This window comes from Gadus chalcogrammus, chromosome 5, assembly GCF_026213295.1.
Source record: "Gadus chalcogrammus isolate NIFS_2021 chromosome 5, NIFS_Gcha_1.0, whole genome shotgun sequence".
Classification (NCBI taxonomy): Eukaryota; Metazoa; Chordata; class Actinopteri; order Gadiformes; family Gadidae; genus Gadus; species Gadus chalcogrammus.
This window is the reverse complement of record NC_079416.1, coordinates 7,035,320-7,051,974: the sequence shown is the minus strand read 5'-3', so window position 1 is coordinate 7,051,974 and position 16,655 is coordinate 7,035,320. Positions and strand designations below refer to the sequence as shown.

Below are 16,655 nucleotides of genomic sequence, written 5' to 3'. Positions count from 1 at the left end.
CACAAGGGTAGCAAGCGGGAGTCCAAATTAAGTGCTGGCCTTGTGTTTGCTTTGAATTGTACCTTCCACCACTTTATCCATTTATCCAAATTATAAAATCTACAACAACCAAACCAGCCCCCCCCCCCCCCCCCCGCACCCCCCCCTACCTACCCACCCACCCTTGCCCCCACCCCTCCACCAGCTTCAGCACTCGGATGGCCCCCTATTGTCTCCTGCATCTAGCACCCCGCCTCCACACACACCACACACACGCACGCGCACACACACCACACGTACACGCACACGCACACACGCACACCACACACACACACACACACACACACACACACACACACACACACACACACACACACACACTACCCTACCCGCCCCCCTCTCCCTAAAGACAATATTTTCTCCCTGTTTACTTTCTCCTACTGAGTCAAGACAAAAAAAACAACAAAAACAAAGAAAAAACTAACACTGGCTGTTTTGTGTCGGCTGACCTTGTGGCAGCACGGGAATTCAAACAGCGGCGTATCGCTTCCACAAAATGGTACCCACACACACACACACACACACACACACACACACACACACACACACACACACACACACACACACACACACACACACACACACACACACACACACACACACACACACACATACACGTGCCCCACGCACACTCACACACATGCACACACACACATACACACACACACACACACACACACAAAGACCCATGCACGGCCCAGGCACACTTGCACACACAGATTGACTTGCATACACGCACGCACACACAAACACACAGGAAGAACCAAAGAGGCAAGAAGCCGACTGAATGGGGGAACTCTAGAGGCCCGAGGTGTCAGACGCGCTCCGGGGGGCGTAGTGGCGGTGTGGCGTGTAGTACCGCTGGCCGCGTGGCGCTGGGGGTGGAAGCTAACACAACACACGCCCGGGTGCGGTTGTGTTAGCTTCTGACAGAGAATACGAAGAGGCGGATGGCGACGGCAGGGTCTTCTCGGTCTGTGTTTCTAGGTGGGCAGTTCCGGTGGCCTCATGCAGCCTCCGAATGTCATGTCTTAATGAAAAAGAGTGTTGTACTCGGGGAAGATGACTCACATTGAATTACCTTCTGATTGTCTTACAGCCAAGTGGTGCAGAGAACTCAGCCTTCAAAACGGTGACACCGCAATTGCACGTCTATGAATCATCCCTATTTTGCCGTTCCACCTCTGAATGGCAATGGCATGTGTGTTTTGTTGGTGGTGTTTTTTTTACTTTTCTTTTTACTTTGTGCAGCATTTAAAAATTGACTGTTTACTATACTGTTGACTGTTACTGCACGGATGCGCACACACAAACAAGCACACATACACACGCATGAAAGCACACATACACACACTCGCACACACACACACACACACACACACACACACTCCAGAATGCTGATGGCCTATATAATCAGAGCACGATTTGCATGCCCTAATGTGCCTGTCTGGCAGGGACATATCCGTCATCACACCTGACAGGGTGGATTATATAATAATTATCACAAGCTCCCTTCCTGCTCCATGGTTGATGGTCAGGTTTGCACCGCTTACTCTTACCTTAAAATCAAACCAAACGTACATACTATTAGTAAAGGGGGTTGTTTTTGTGGTGAGTCGTTCGGCTCTCGTGAGTGTTATGATGATGGGCCCTTCTAAAGAGGACTCATCACTTAAAGGCCTCCCAACGCTTTTGAGGTGCAAACTAAAAAGAACGCCGTTCAAGAATGTCAACATCTAAATGTGCAGTGATTCTACAAGCCTACGGTTCAAATTGAAATTATTACAAATTGTGCATCAAAAATGTTAGAATACAAAATGCAAAAAAATAAAAAGAGAACGTTTATAAAAATGTGCAAATGGACAACACAGCAGACACCTGGCCCGTCTTGAATCTCATGCTCTGGGTGATAAAAAAAATATACAAATAATAAGTGTCAACATATCATGTGCCAGCCAGGTTCTACCAACTCCGAATGTACATCCCTTATCATTCCCTACTTGTGCTGCATACCGGTGATTATGTTTGGATGAGGAACTGACGTTGGGACATACACAGTTCAAATAAAACACGTCATACTCACAGCGTAATTCCTTACATATCCAAGCTTCGGTACGAGAAAAAAAAAAAGGGGGGAGATTGTTTTAAACTACGCTCCACTGAGAGGAAGGTCAAATTATAGCACAGAGTGATGGCTTTTAATCATATTAATGATTAATTCTGCCAAATCATGTAGCTCGAGATGGTGACATAAAACGTTCAACACCTAAATTACAAATATTTTTTACATAAACAGGTTTTTATATTTTAGAATATGCTATTTGGGGTCATTATACTCCTTCTTAATGTGTGTATATGTAAAAGACGGCATTACCGATAAAGTGTTGTTTTTTTGCCTTTGTGGACATACAGTCTGCTCTACATTTTTGGTTGAAATACCTTTGTTTGATTAAAGAACAAAATACATTCCTCCAAAATAAATGTCTAACTTTGATTTAAAGCTTGTGAAACCTTTACCGGTTAACGTAAATATAAATCTACAATAGATCTATTAAGTGCCTTTATGTACCAACAGCAATATATTGTTTCTCTTTCTTCTGACAAATGTACTTATAGTTAGTCGCTTTGGATAAAAGCGACTACATTTAGGGCTAAATGCCCTAAATGTAAATATAAATGTTAAGTGCCTTTGCTATAATTATTTTTGTGTTCATCAAATTTTCTAGCCACAATTAGTGCGGTGTTATCGCGGCGACTCTTCCCTCCAAGAACCCTTTGGGCGAGGCGAGTGGCGCCTGACCCGACCCCTCACCTTGTTCCTCTTGAAGTAGGCGCGGCGGCACGCGGCGAAGCACTTCTCGCTGCAGAAGCTCTTGAGCTCGCTGCCCATGCTCAGGGAGTAGCGGCGCACGCCCACCTTCTGGCACCAGGCGCACACGATCTGCACCGTGGACGCGTCCTCGTCTGGGGAGGGAGGGGTAGGAGGAGGGGGAGGGGGGGGAAATTGGGGGGGGGGGCATGATCCAGAACTGAGCGTGAGTTCAGGCTTGTCATGATTTCTGTTAAGTTTGTGCTTGCAAAAAAAATTCTGTGTTTGCAAAAACCAAGGTTGATAATTTGTAAAACAGTTGTGTACAGGTTAAAGCAGGACTTCCTTGGTGTCTTGGTGTAATGTAACTTCAACTCTGCGCCGCCATTTCAGTCCCGCCTTCCAGATGTGTTTGATTGACGGATGATCCAGCTAATGATATCATTCCTTTTCATCTAGTGGGGGAGACTGGTCATTGGTCAAGAGAGGAAGAGGTGGACCCGTTAATGAATACAAGTTGACCCACTGCCACATTACTTCCAAAAAGGAAACGTTTTGCACATACTGTGTGGTCGCAGGTGATGTGCAGTTGTCAAAAACAATTGTTCACATGTAAACGTTGTTTTACGGCACAACTGCTTCTTCTATCTAGTGCAAAATATATTTACAAAACTATTTTACAAGCACAAACTAAATGTCATTACAATAAGCCCATACAGCCCTTGTTATTACACCGTTAAGAGACTTGGGAAAACACATCGAAAGGTTGTGAGCTGTGCTGACTGGCTTGAGACGCTTTCGTTTGAATCGTTTTCTTCATTTGTCCCTAAAGGAATTCCTCAAGTTCTTATCACAGTGTTTTCCCCCCCCTGTTTCCCAGCTGTAATTCAGTTTATTGATTAAGTTAGTTGGATTGTTTCAGTGCTTTGTGTATCTCCCATCGGATTTTCATTGTTCTCCTTATTGTCTCAATGTACTTATTCTTCATTTATTATCTAAATATGCGTGTGTGTGTGTGTGTGTGTGTGTGTGTGCGTGCGTGCGTGCGTGCGTGCGTGCATGCGTGTTTGCGTGTGGCCTGTTGATGCTATTTGTTCATGATTGGTTACTCATTTAAACAGATCAAGCTTTTGCGTTGCTGAATTCAAAATTAAAGTAAAATTTATAAAAAGTAAAAATATCAAACTAAAAAGATAAAATGCTCTAGGCTGAGATCAGAACTTTACTGGCCTTTGTGCGGAAGTTGATCTTTTGATAGGTCCTCTGATAACCAATGCAATCATTACACATCAAGCCCGAAGCAGCCATGAAGGTGAGTAACATCAGGCCCTAGAACTCAGCAGTGCTTATCACACAGACCCCCCTCTGGCATGTTAACACCGCTGGTGTTTCATTCAAGCAAAGGTAAAGACTGACTCAGTCACGGTGGACCTGTAGGTGGTCCATCGGTATCCGTCCATCTCTTTCAATCACCCTCTCCCTTGCTCACTCTCTCTCTCGCTCCCTCACTCTCTCTTGATCTCTCAGTCTTTCTTCATCTCTCCCGATCTCGACCTCAAGTCCTTACTGTGCTGGGACTTTGATACCCGTGCACACAAAGCCGTGCAACCTTTCTTTTATTTCCACTCCAATTTCAATCATTTACCACTTGGGCTGCCGCGCTCTCTCTCCCTCCCATTTCTGTCCCTCTATCTTTCCTATACATGTCTCTCTCTCTCCAGCTCTCTCTCTTGTGTGTGAAGTCAAGTGGAGTAACGTGTCGGAAAGAACCTAAACAGGGAAAAAGGACCATGTTCGCGCGGGATCCGCTGCCCTCCTGACACTCTAAGCAGGAGGTAATGAGCGTGACAGCGTTGGCGGTCGCTGGGTCTACCCGTCGCTCCACGCTAACGCCGTACCCTCACACGCAGCCACGTCGGAGGTTAGCGATCGCGTTCTGCTGTTTTTTCCCTTCCTTCTTTCTCTCTCTTTCTTTCCCACCTCCCCACAACCTGGCGCCTCATTACAGACACGTACACACACAGACACACACGTGCGCTACGGCACTCAATCTGCGCGAGGGTGGAGCAGGCAGTGGTAATTATGCAGCTTCCATGCTAAACGCCACCGCCGCCGCGGCCGTCCGCCGCCGTACCTGCACCTCAAAAGACCCTTTGTGGATATTTTTTTTTGTGGGACGGGTGCATGAAATTCAGCGTGAGGGCGGGGGGGAGAGAAGTGTGTTTGTGTGTGTGTTTTTGTGTGTGTGCGTGTGTGTTTGTGTGTGTTGGGTCGAAATCCGTGTTAGCGGAGTATGCCGAGCTGGTGTGGTGTTTTTAGGGGACCACACCATCTGCTTCCCTCCGCCTCATCTCAGGGTCTGTAGGGATCCCTTCTTGGGCGATGCCAAGGCAGGTCCTCCTTTCTACCACTCTCCCACTCTCTCCCTCTCTCTCCCACTCCCTCCCTCTCTCTCCCCTCCCCCTCTCCCCCTCTCTCTCCCCTCTCTCCCTCTCTCTCTCCTCTCTCTATCTACACCCGCTCTAGCTCTCTCTCTCTCTCTCTCTCTCTCTCTCTCTCTGTGTCTCTCTCTGTCTCTCTGTCTCTCTCTCTCTCTCTCTCTCTCTCTCTCTCCCTCCCTCTCTCTCTCTCTCCCTCCCTCACTCCCTCCCTGTGCCGGCCTCCTGTGCCTCCCGTGCGGCCGCGGGGAGATAATGAAGCCCCTGCGCGAGGCTGACAGGACGCGGACGCAACGGCGAGTTGAAGGTTCACCGCTGACACCAGGCAGGTGGGGAGAGGAAAACACAAGGATCTGCCTCATTATAGTTAAATCCTACCCCCCACACACACAAACACACACACACACACACACAGACACAGAGTCACCTGATTTAGAGGCACTTAGAATGCGGCGAAGGCAATGTTGTTTTTTTAATCTATAAATATTCAGTATCCTCCTGTTTTTTTTCCCAGAGAAGGTTTGCCCTTTCCAGAAAGAACCATCCATCTGAGGAGCATGCCGTTAACCAAAACTAAGTTAACATTGGTCTACTGGCCAGACAGGGAACAGACTGTGTGTGTGGGGGGGGGGGGGGTGTATATGTGTGTGTGTGTGTGTGTGTGTGTGTGTGTGTGTGTGTGTGTGTGTGTGTGGTGTGTGTGTGTGTGTGTGTGTGTGTGTGTGTGTGTGTGTGTGTGTGTGTGTGTGTGAGAGAGAGAGGAAGAGAGCCCATGTCATAATAGGATATCCTCCCGTTATTTAATAAACTTTGTTGCATGTATGGTCTTCCTAGATGTGTTGTCATTCTTGTTTGCATGTGTAGCCTTCAACTCTGCATGTATCTGCTGGCATAGCAGTAATCTCGGATCCAGCAGTTCTTCTAAGCAGAACTTCTTGGGGACAGGGCACAGAGTCTGGGCTAGAAACCAGAAACTGCAAGGGTCGGAGGTACGCCTCGTTACCTGTTTTGTTATGGAGATATTCTACCGAAGAGAAAACCTTTTGATTGAGTGTAGTTCAACAGTGGGAAGTCTGCACTGTGTGGATATGAAAGCTTTACAGACACCTTTTTGCCTTCTACTGTTTGTCTTTGACTATTACTGAACGAGTTTAGTATCTGCAATATGATTACTGTCTACAGTAAAGGTTATGGCTACTGCCTTTACCTTCTAACAGTTCCTTGTTAGATTTTTAAAGCCCAATCCCATTTTACCCCTGTTTTGAAGGGGTAAGGGGTAAGGGGTAGAAATGGGATTGGGCCTAAAGCCCAATCCCATTTCTACCCCTTACCCCTTCCCCTTACCCCTTCAAAACAAGGGGGAGGGTTAAGGGGAAGGGGTAAGGGGTAGAAATGTGATTGGGCCTAAATCTCTTAGAATGCTCTGTCTATTCGTAATTGCGTTACATCAAACTCTTAAATCTCAAAAACAATCAACGAATCAAATCATCAGCCACTTAATTATCCAATTAACCCGTTAGCCAGTGAATCGACCCGTGGTGAAGGAGCTCCAACCTGGGGGCGGCTTGATGTGCGGGGGGGGACCATGGGGACCATCACGGGCAGGCCTGGGTGCTCCTTGACTCCCGGGGGTGCAGAGGTGGAGGCCGTGGCGGTGGAGGAGGGCTCCGGGACTCCGTTCCTGGAGGCGGGGGCCGGGCGGGGGTCCGGGACCCGATCCGGGGAGGCGTCGCTGGTCTCCATGGAGACAGGCACCTTGGTTAAAGAGTTCTCTACAGAGTGGGAGGAATACAAAATGACGCTGGTTTCTGTTTTACCCTGTGCACCGCGTTGAGACGGTTCAAGGCCGACGAAGAGATAGGAACACCAAACTGAGTCATGTTCAAAGTTATAAATGTGTTTGCAAGGCTGCGGGGCTAACCTCTACCGTCCTGTATTAGAGGAAAACAGAACTCTTAAACAACTTGCTTTAGATTAAAACTGTTGTGGCAAAAAAGGGTAACAATTTCTGCTAACAATATAGCCCCGCCTCTCTAGATGCCTATAGACCAGCACAAACAAAAGGTTTAGTTTTAAGTACATTGGAAAACAAGGCGTGCCTAAACAGACTCTAAATGCACAGTCTGGATAGTGCGTGTGTCACATGGCAGAGTGCAAAGTATACCTTTGTTTGTGAGGTCGATGCAACACTGAGTGAGACTTTCCACACACACCACTACTATTATCACTGATGGGAAATAGTATTCCCAAAGTGACTGTTGTTTTTTATATTTCTTTAATAGCACAGTCTTAAAAGGCACATCGTAAGAACACACACACACACACACACACACACACACACACACACACACACACACACACACACACACACACACACACACACACACACACACACACACACACACACACACACACACACACACACAGAAAAATCAACTGAACAATGTAGAAGACCTACGAAACCTGACCATACTCCTTTTTATTTGCCTTCCAGGCGTCAGAGAATAGTTCCCACTAAGACATCCTAGTGCATTACCGTGACTGCAGGTGTTGCTCCTGCGATACACACCTTTAAGCACAGAGACGTGCTGTGGGTGGTCCACGCCCTCCCCGCTCTCCCCATCCCTCAGCTCCACCTTGTCGTAGCCGTACCAGCCCAGGAGCTCGTTCATCGTGTTCTCTGCGAAGCTCTGCATAGATAAACACACACACACCGACGGCAACACATCAGACACGAGCAACAGAAAGAGGAGCGGAAAATGAAATGAAACCTAAACCAAACCACAAACTGAACCACTCTGCTGCATGGACATAGTACTGAGCTGAATGCAAATAATGTTAATATTATTAAAGCAAGATTAGTCAAATGGGATTTTTACATGCACATGATGGAGGGACAAGAAACGATTAACATTCTGCTTTCAACGCTATTCTATATAATTCAAATTGTGTGAAATAGTGTGTTGTACCGATAAAGTAAACGTACTCAATGAGAATAAGGACATAAAAGAGTTTTGTAAATGCATTGTTAGTAATGAAAGGAATTGCTTGTGAATTGCAAATGTGCTTTAGTTCAACGTACAAAAGTTATAAAAAAAAGATAACTCAAATAACTCAAATAAAGTAAATAATACAATCAATTGAATTGCATAGCCCTCCACTTAAACTCAATCCAAACTAATTGGGCTCCTCGTCATTACTGTAATAGGATTGTGTATCCCCTGCCTTTCTAATATGGAAATAAACCCTGGTAACAATTTTCTCAGAATCAGTCCCTGTTCAGGTACAATAACGGTGGTGGATCCTATTGGAACAGAGAGAAGAGGGAGACTGATCAGAGCCCGTTTAATGGCTGAATAAATACAGAGAACGTCTTTCTAAAGGAATGGTACAATCACGCTAGCCCCAATGAACGCACTTGATACGGTTTGCATACGAAAGCCAAGAGAGAGAAGAGCAAGCGCGTGCCATTCAGGACAACAATCGCAGCCCTAGGTGGAAAGCCCTGATCCTCAACACGGCTCAAGCAACACGTTTGCACATACCTGACTACGACAGATTACAGGAATCTTTAATACCCTGTCAATTAAGACAACGGTAGTATTTAGCAAATTTCGCCGTTTATTTTCATAACTCCCGACATGTAAACACACAGAGCAGCACAAGTCCTGGAGAATCATACAAAACACATACTGTATCTGTGACGAAGCATTAGGAACTGGATATATTTCCTATTCTGAAGTGCCCCCTGGTACTATAGTGCTTTTCTGCAAGAAAACTATTAATTTGTCACTCGTCTTAATTGACTCCATTCTTTATGGTATCACGTTGCCATGGCGCCTGTGAGACATGTGGTGCTCCATCAAGCTGCTAAATGTGAAACTTAAACGGTTCGGAGAGAATATTAAATTATAGAAACCAGGAGTGTTGACATGCAGTTCAGGTGCAGGCACGCGCACACACACAGACACACAGACATAGGCGAGCACACACACACATTTTATTGAAGTAGACCAAAAAAATTAAAATTACTGTGAGGGAAGTAAACTCAATTTCTGTAATTGTAAGTTTTATGAAATTGCGTGAAGAGTAAGTCTATTACAATGACACAACAAGACACAATATTGCACCTTCAGATTTGGCAGCGAGCCTTTGGTTTCAATAAGACTGGGTCCATCTTCGTCCACAGCCAGCAAACAATAGGCTGTTATAATTACTCAATAACGCCATGACACTTTTAATTAACACTACAGCGACACAACACGTACGCTAAATATTGGGAGCGGAGATAAAGAAACACAGTGGAGGTAAACAAATATCTTTTGCAGCCAAACTCACACCTTTATTTTGAGAGGACGTCAAAAAACACGTTAAATAAAGTACACTGCCATGTGTGTGCTGCACCAATGATTTCGCTCATTCACCTCATCTCTGCAAAGAATCTGTCTCTCACAGGATTCTGAAGTTTGTTTGAGACTGACGGGCACAATGTAACAGACACTCTCAAACCCCTTAATAAGGTATGTCTGTCTATAAAATCCCTTTAAAATCCCTACACCGTGGTTTCTACATCATTGCCACTGAGACTGCAGTTGTTTCTATGCAGTTGTACACGACAGATCCCTTTTTGCTCAAGTTAACTTGCTGGCCTTGCTGAAAGAACCCTAGACTGTAAACGTTAGAAAGGCCTCCCTAATGAAGAATGACAGCCTCTATTGATCTGTCGGCTATGAAACACCACTGTGGTGAAGTGGTCAACAGCCCGCGGAGGAGGAGACGGGCCGCGGCTGTTTGAATAGAATAGGAAAGAATAGAATAGAATTTAATAGACCAGTACAGAATAGAATAGAATAGACCAGAACATAATGTGATTGAATAGAATAGAACAGAAAGGCATAGAATAGAGCAGTAAAGCACAGACCAGAACAGAATAGAATAGACAAGAACCAAATGGAATAGAATACACCAGAATAGAATAAGGTAGATATCATAATGCATCAAAATGTAATTAAATACAACAAAATGTAATTCAATTAAGAAATAATCCCATTATTATCAAACAGTGATTACAAGTCAAAGTGGACCAAATACAAAGGGACGACTATTGCACTCTACACCAGAACATGGGACACATAAGCACAACTGCACATGCAGGCACAAGCTGCACACGCAGGCACAAGCTGCACAAAGCCCTTCATTGTTGCAGTTGCCGAGATAAGCCTCATCTGCCTCACCGTCTTTCTTCTGCGCTCAGTGAACACGGAGATAACAAAGAAGTAAAGGCTTTCTGTAATTGTGCTAATCTCGGCTTGATTGTTTTTTTCGCTCCATAATGATGTCAATCATGATTTTGAACTAGCCATAAAACACTGTCCATTGACCGAGGTACGTTTACGCTGTACTACATTAGGGCCGGCAAACAGAAAGGAATCAGGACTAAAGAGGAGAGTGATTTTTCCAGGATAGTGTTTTTCTTTTATGAGCATTTGTCTTGTCTTCATCATCCTACGATCGAAATACATACACAAGAATCGGACTATGACTCAAAATAATATCTGATAATACGTTCCATCTCTTCAATGGTTTTTTTATCTCTCTCTGTCTGCTTCATTGGTCGTTCATGTCCTCTGTGTCACCCAACAAACTTTCTGGGAGTAGGGAGCAATAAGGAGGAAATCCAATCCGCTTGGCCACGCATCAATGCCACCGCGATGGATTGGCGTGAGGTGAGGAGGAGGAGGAGGAGGAGGAGGAGGAGGTGGAGGAGGAGGAAGAGGCAAGTTGAGGAAGACCTTACTACAGATTTCTTTATCCTTAGCCTGATGGAGAAGCCTATTACATCTGGGCCTAGGGGGAGTGTGGGAGGGGGGGGGGCAGAATCCCCCCATCTAAACTGAATGAAATTAATCTAGACTGGTTGCTTAGAGGGTTGTTATAAATACAAATGGACATCCGAGAGGGAAACGAATATGATCCTGAGAGAGAGAGAGCCGACACCGCCGTATGAAAATAAAATGAAATGGAATGGTTGTCTTTCTTAAATATTGTGGCTTGGTAGCAGGTGGAGACCACTTTAATGCTCTCGGTCCTGGTGTGTGTGTGTGTGTGTGTGTGTGTGTGTGTGTGTGTGTGTGTGTGTGTGTGTGTGTGTGTGTGTGTGTGTGTGTGTGTGTGTGTGTGTGTGTGTGTGTGTTTGTGTGTGTGTGTGTGTGTGTGTGTGTATGTCTGTGTGTATGCGTATGTGTACGTGCGCGTGCGTGCGTGCGTGCGTGCGTGCGTGCGTGCGTGCGTGTGTATGCTATTAAGTTGGGAATCTTGCGAACCAAGGGCCGCTGTTTGATGGGAGGATTCCCCCAGGGTTACTCCCTCCGTTGTGTATTCAACTCACTCCCTCTTTATTTTTGTGTGTCTTTCGACAACTTCCTGCTGTGACAGACCTGAAGCGGAAACGTTGTCCCGCAGCAATAGGAGGGAGTTGAACAGTCTGCTTCATGTACTAACAACCACGTGGGATCTCGCCACTACACAAACAAGAGATCCATGATGGCTTTCTTTTTTTTTCGTCGGTGCACATGCAGCGTGACTCGATGCAGACATTGAGTCCAGTGACACTGATTGAAGTTGGTTTCTAAGTGAATATTTAAATATCCAATACAAAAGTCGAGTACTACCAACCAAGCAGGCATAAAATGTAATAAAACGATAAAGACCGCAGATACATTGAGGAACCAACACATCTATCCCCTGCTGTGCTCCCTCCAGGATAAGACACAGGCTTTGGCTGTAGAGCTGATGGAATTGGTGGGAATCAGACACCGTGTGGCTAGAAACCAGAGTAGGCCACAGTACACTGTGATAAAATTCCCTAATCCACATGCCAAGTTTGCTTTCACCAGGTCCACCTCCTCCCCCTCCTCCTCTCCCAGGAATCGCCATGCTTTTTTATCAGCCCTTTTCTCGTTCTCTCTTCTCTCCTCCCTCTCTCTCTCTCTCTCTCTCTCTCTCTCTCTCTCTCTCTCTCTCTCTCTCTCTCTCTCTCTCTCTCTCTCTCTCTCTCTCTCCTCTCTCTCTCTCTCTCTCTCTCTCTCTCTCTCTCTCTCTCTGCCTCTCTTCCCCAGCCTCTCGCCCTGCCACTCGCTCCTGCTCTCTTTCTCCTGCTCAATCCTCTCTCCCTCTCACCTCGCCCTCACTCCCGTACTCACACGCCCCTTTCCTCTTTCTATCCATCCGACACCACTCTCTCCTTCCCTCCCTCTGTCGCTCCACTCTCCCCCCCCCCCTCTGTCTCTCTTTCGTTCCCTTCCCGCTGCCTCCCCCTCTATCTCTCTCTCTCTCCCTCTCTCTCCCCCTCTGTCTCTCTTTCATTCCCTCTCCCTCTGCCACCACTCCTCTTTCAATTCCCCCTCTCCTTTCCTTGATATCTGATCCGATGGAGACGCTCGCGTTACAGTTTTTACAGCTTAGCCAGCCGTATACCGCTGTATACATTCCTATGTTTTTTTTTTATGCCCACCCCCCACCCCCCCCCCCCCCCCCCCCCCCCCCGACCCCCTCCCCACACCACCTCCTCCACCTCTCCTTGATTACTCACAGGGGCTTATTTTACCCCCACACACATTAAGCGGTCCAGATAATGGACACAGTGTCAGTCCCTCTTACCCCTGTTTTTTGGGGAGCATAATCCCTCAATAAGGACACAGTGTGAACATTTCTTCCTCTTTCTTGGCGGCTGAGATTAGCAAGGTCGATAAGAGATCATTGGTTAGAGGGGGGGGGGCTATGAATACAGTGACCAGCTATGAATGTAGGATGCTGTTTTGTATTGTGTATGTGGTGTTTGTATGTGTGTGTGTGTGTGTGTGTGTGTGTGTGTGTGTGTGTGTGTGTGTGTGTGTGTGTGTGTGTGTGTGTGTGTGTGTGTGGTGTGTGTGTGTGTGTGTGTGTGTGTGTCTGTGTGTCTGTGTGTGTGTATGTGCATGCTTGCCCACATGCATGTGTGCGTGGTGTGTTTGTGTTTTGCGTGCGTGTGTGAGTGTGTGTGCAACCACCTGCCTATGCGTGCACCTGCATATAGGAGATTAATTGAGGTAGCGTAAAGGATTTAAATCTATCTAGTTTTTCGCTTTTGCAAGTCTTGTCACACCTTCAAATAGTTATGGGATAGGAACACGTACGCTGCCCGTCTTGCATTGATCAGTAACGCCAGAGCTGGATGATCAAGAGCGGTCCTCCTCCCTTAAAACCTTGACTTTTGTTCGCAATGGATAGCCATGCCGATGTGCAGAGCGTTCAAGTATAGACATGAAATGACTTCCCATTGCTTAAGAGCATCACGCTCATTAGAGACACAAGAGCTAATGAGCTAATTAAGACCGACAGCACCTATAGGCTCGCTGCTTCTAATTAAGGGATGCGTGATTGACGCGTCTTGCCTATTTATCTCCTCCAGGCCGTTGACTGAAACATGCGTTCAGTAAGATGAAAAATAAATAAATATATACATAATAAAATTAATTTATGAATTAAAGAATGAATGAATGCATTTCACCAATAAAAATACTCCAATATGGAACCCAGTTGTCCACCTCATACAACAATACAAGTAGAATAACGTTAATCTATTTATGTTCAAAAGGCCCTACATGTAAATGTTCAATAACCTTCTTACAAAGTGCATTTTGGAAAGAAATACAAAATATTTTAAACGACTCCATCTTTTTAGTATGGAATATCACATGCATGATTCTGCATGAGATGCAGCCCAATTTGGGGATGTCTGGCTAATAAAAAAGACCAACACAGTCAGTGGCTTTAGATAAAGGCCTACTCGCCAAAATACAGGTACATTGGTACGTGATTTTATCATGAGGCTACTATCCAAAAGTATAATTGGCTGGCTGGTCCTTATGGGAATCCCATACAAAGAAAGTCCGTTAGGAAATTCATAATTGAATTACCGATGCAATTAAAGACTGGTATTAACGTACAAACTGATGTAGGCTATGATTCCGACTGTGGATAAGCCAGTAGGGCTATTCCCTCGCTGACAAATATAACAGGTTTACTGAGGCAATCACGTAGCCTTGCATGCATGCATATTCCTTGCATCGCAATTCCAATTGCGTAAATTATTCACAGATATAACGAAATAATATAATCGGAATCTTGCAAACCCTCTTGTCTAGACATAACAGACTTTAGGTCCTATATGCCATCTACGCAACGGGAAATTATCGAAAACCCACCATATCGGTGAATGCGTACAACTGTAAACAAACACTGAAACACATGAAGACAAATCGGACACAACCTCCCTGCCTACACAACACACCATTGACCCGTCTCGATCCACAACGCAACCGCCAAAATGCACATGGCTCAAATAATCAATATGCACGGACTATAACCCACCCCCCCCCCCCCCACCCCCCCCCCCAAATAGCAACAACGTATCTTGGACGCTCAGATTGATCCATGTTTAGCCCCATACAGGCCAGGCGAGGACCAGACAATGTACTGGTTGTGGCGCGCGAATGTGCAGCTCGCATATACGCACATCTGGACCGCATGCCTCTCCTTCCCCAGCTGTGAGGACCGTGCGTCTCTCCAGACAACACCGTGCGTTTCCCCGAACATCCACCCAACCAAACGCGCTACGAAAGCTTTCATAATACGCGTATATGTTTCCTCAGCCAACATTGCGTTAGTGTATTCCCACTTTGTGTGTGTGTGTGTGTGTGTGTGTGGGTGTGTGTGTGTGTGTGTGTCTGTGTGTGTGTGTGTGTGTGTGTGTGTGTGTGTGTGTGTGTGTGTGTGTGTGTGGTGTGTGTGTGTGTGGTGTGTGTGTGTGGTGTGTGTGTGTGTGTGTGGTGCGGCTTTGCTTGCTCCAGCGGGGGGGGGGGGGGGGGGGGGGCGTTGTGCGTTGTGTCTACTAGTAATAGTAGGGACACTGTTGACGCCTTCCCTGACGCACTGGATTTTCCATTAACTTCAGGCAATGCCATTAAAGGACTGCACAACGAATGGCTGTGTTATAACCAGTGGATTACATGCACACCAAATAAATGCAGGCTATGTTCAACAAAATAAACTTCAAAGTAAGAATAGTAGCCACGAAAAACGCGAACCATTGTGCGTCCATTGTGCATGGGCATTTTTGGACGGGTTCGGAGCGAAGACTGTAATTGCATGTGACCACGTAACTTATTAAAAAAAAATGCATCAATGCAATGTTTAGTAAGTCCAAGTGTTAATTAACGTGAAACTAAAAAAAAACTGGCGTTTCCATTGAGAGCGACAATGCTCCAAAGACATACATGCTCTCCCAACACCGCTGCTCACATGCGTAATCATGCACCCGGGCGGGCAACCCCCCCTAGTTTACCTTCATTTCTTCATTTATCTCCCTTTTGACTGATGAGCTGGTTTTCTGCTTCTTTTATTTTCCGGAGGTCTGCCCTCTTTTTCCATCTCAGCCATTTTTTGCAATACTTCTTTCAATATTGCCTGTTGCTATACTCGATATCGAAGTACAGGACCGTATAGTAGTAGTAGTAGTAGGCGGCGTCTACAGTTACAGCCAAACGCTGGACGTCTCGTCGCTGTGCCGCCGCGGCCCGTGTGGAGCTGGTGATGCCGCCGAGGGCTTGCAGAGCCCGGCTAAGTCAGCCATCTTCTGCCTGTATTTTCCACCACGGTCCGAGCGCGAGTTGTGAACCGCCTCTGTGAGTCAAAAGGAGAGGTTGAGTGAGGGGGGGGGGGGAGACAGTGGGAGGGGCGGTCCCACTGAAACATTATATGACGCGCGGGGTGATCATAGGAAGAGGCTATTTCTTGTTGGGGTTTTCAATTGAGTTCACCAAGGCAAACTCGAAGCCACTTAGCTCACTGGTGCTTCACGCTGGTTGGCTACCCGCAGCTTGGAAGTCCTGTTGGCAGCAAACAGGTGCCCATGTGGACTGCTTTTTCTATAGACGCATTCTGGCGAGTCACCTAGTCTATAGACAACTGAATGACAGTACGCAACAAACCTCAACACGGAAGAAAATATTACAAGTGGGCCATAAGAAAAAAAAAATGATTCCATATGAAGATCCTGCTGCAGCGGTAACCTTTGGTCTTCTTCTGAGCAACAGCAATCCATTAACAGCAACAAGCATACACAAACACACACACCCACACACACACACACACACACACACACACACACACACACACACACACACACACACACACACACACACACACACACACACATGTATTAATGTATGACTGCCTTCCTCTGCCCATCACTGAACTTCATCTACAATAAGTTGACAATCAGACTTTTCCTGCTCATGGGATAAGGTGGCACTCTTGACCACCGGGAT

The 16,655-nt window shown here is 46.1% G+C and overlaps 1 protein-coding gene across 1 annotated transcript; it reads right to left on the bottom strand.

The window, feature by feature from the left end:
- Positions 1 to 2,931: 2,931 nt before the first annotated feature.
- On the bottom strand, positions 2,932 to 15,696 carry LOC130382757 (sine oculis-binding protein homolog A-like). Its single transcript, XM_056590646.1, has 4 exons — positions 15,671 to 15,696; positions 7,856 to 7,976; positions 6,841 to 7,058; positions 2,932 to 3,003 (listed from the first exon to the last, which is right to left on the bottom strand). The coding sequence occupies exons 1-4, from the start codon at positions 15,674 to 15,676 to the stop codon at positions 2,932 to 2,934; spliced, it is 417 nt and encodes a 138-aa protein (XP_056446621.1). The 5' UTR covers positions 15,677 to 15,696.
- Positions 15,697 to 16,655: the final 959 nt, after the last annotated feature.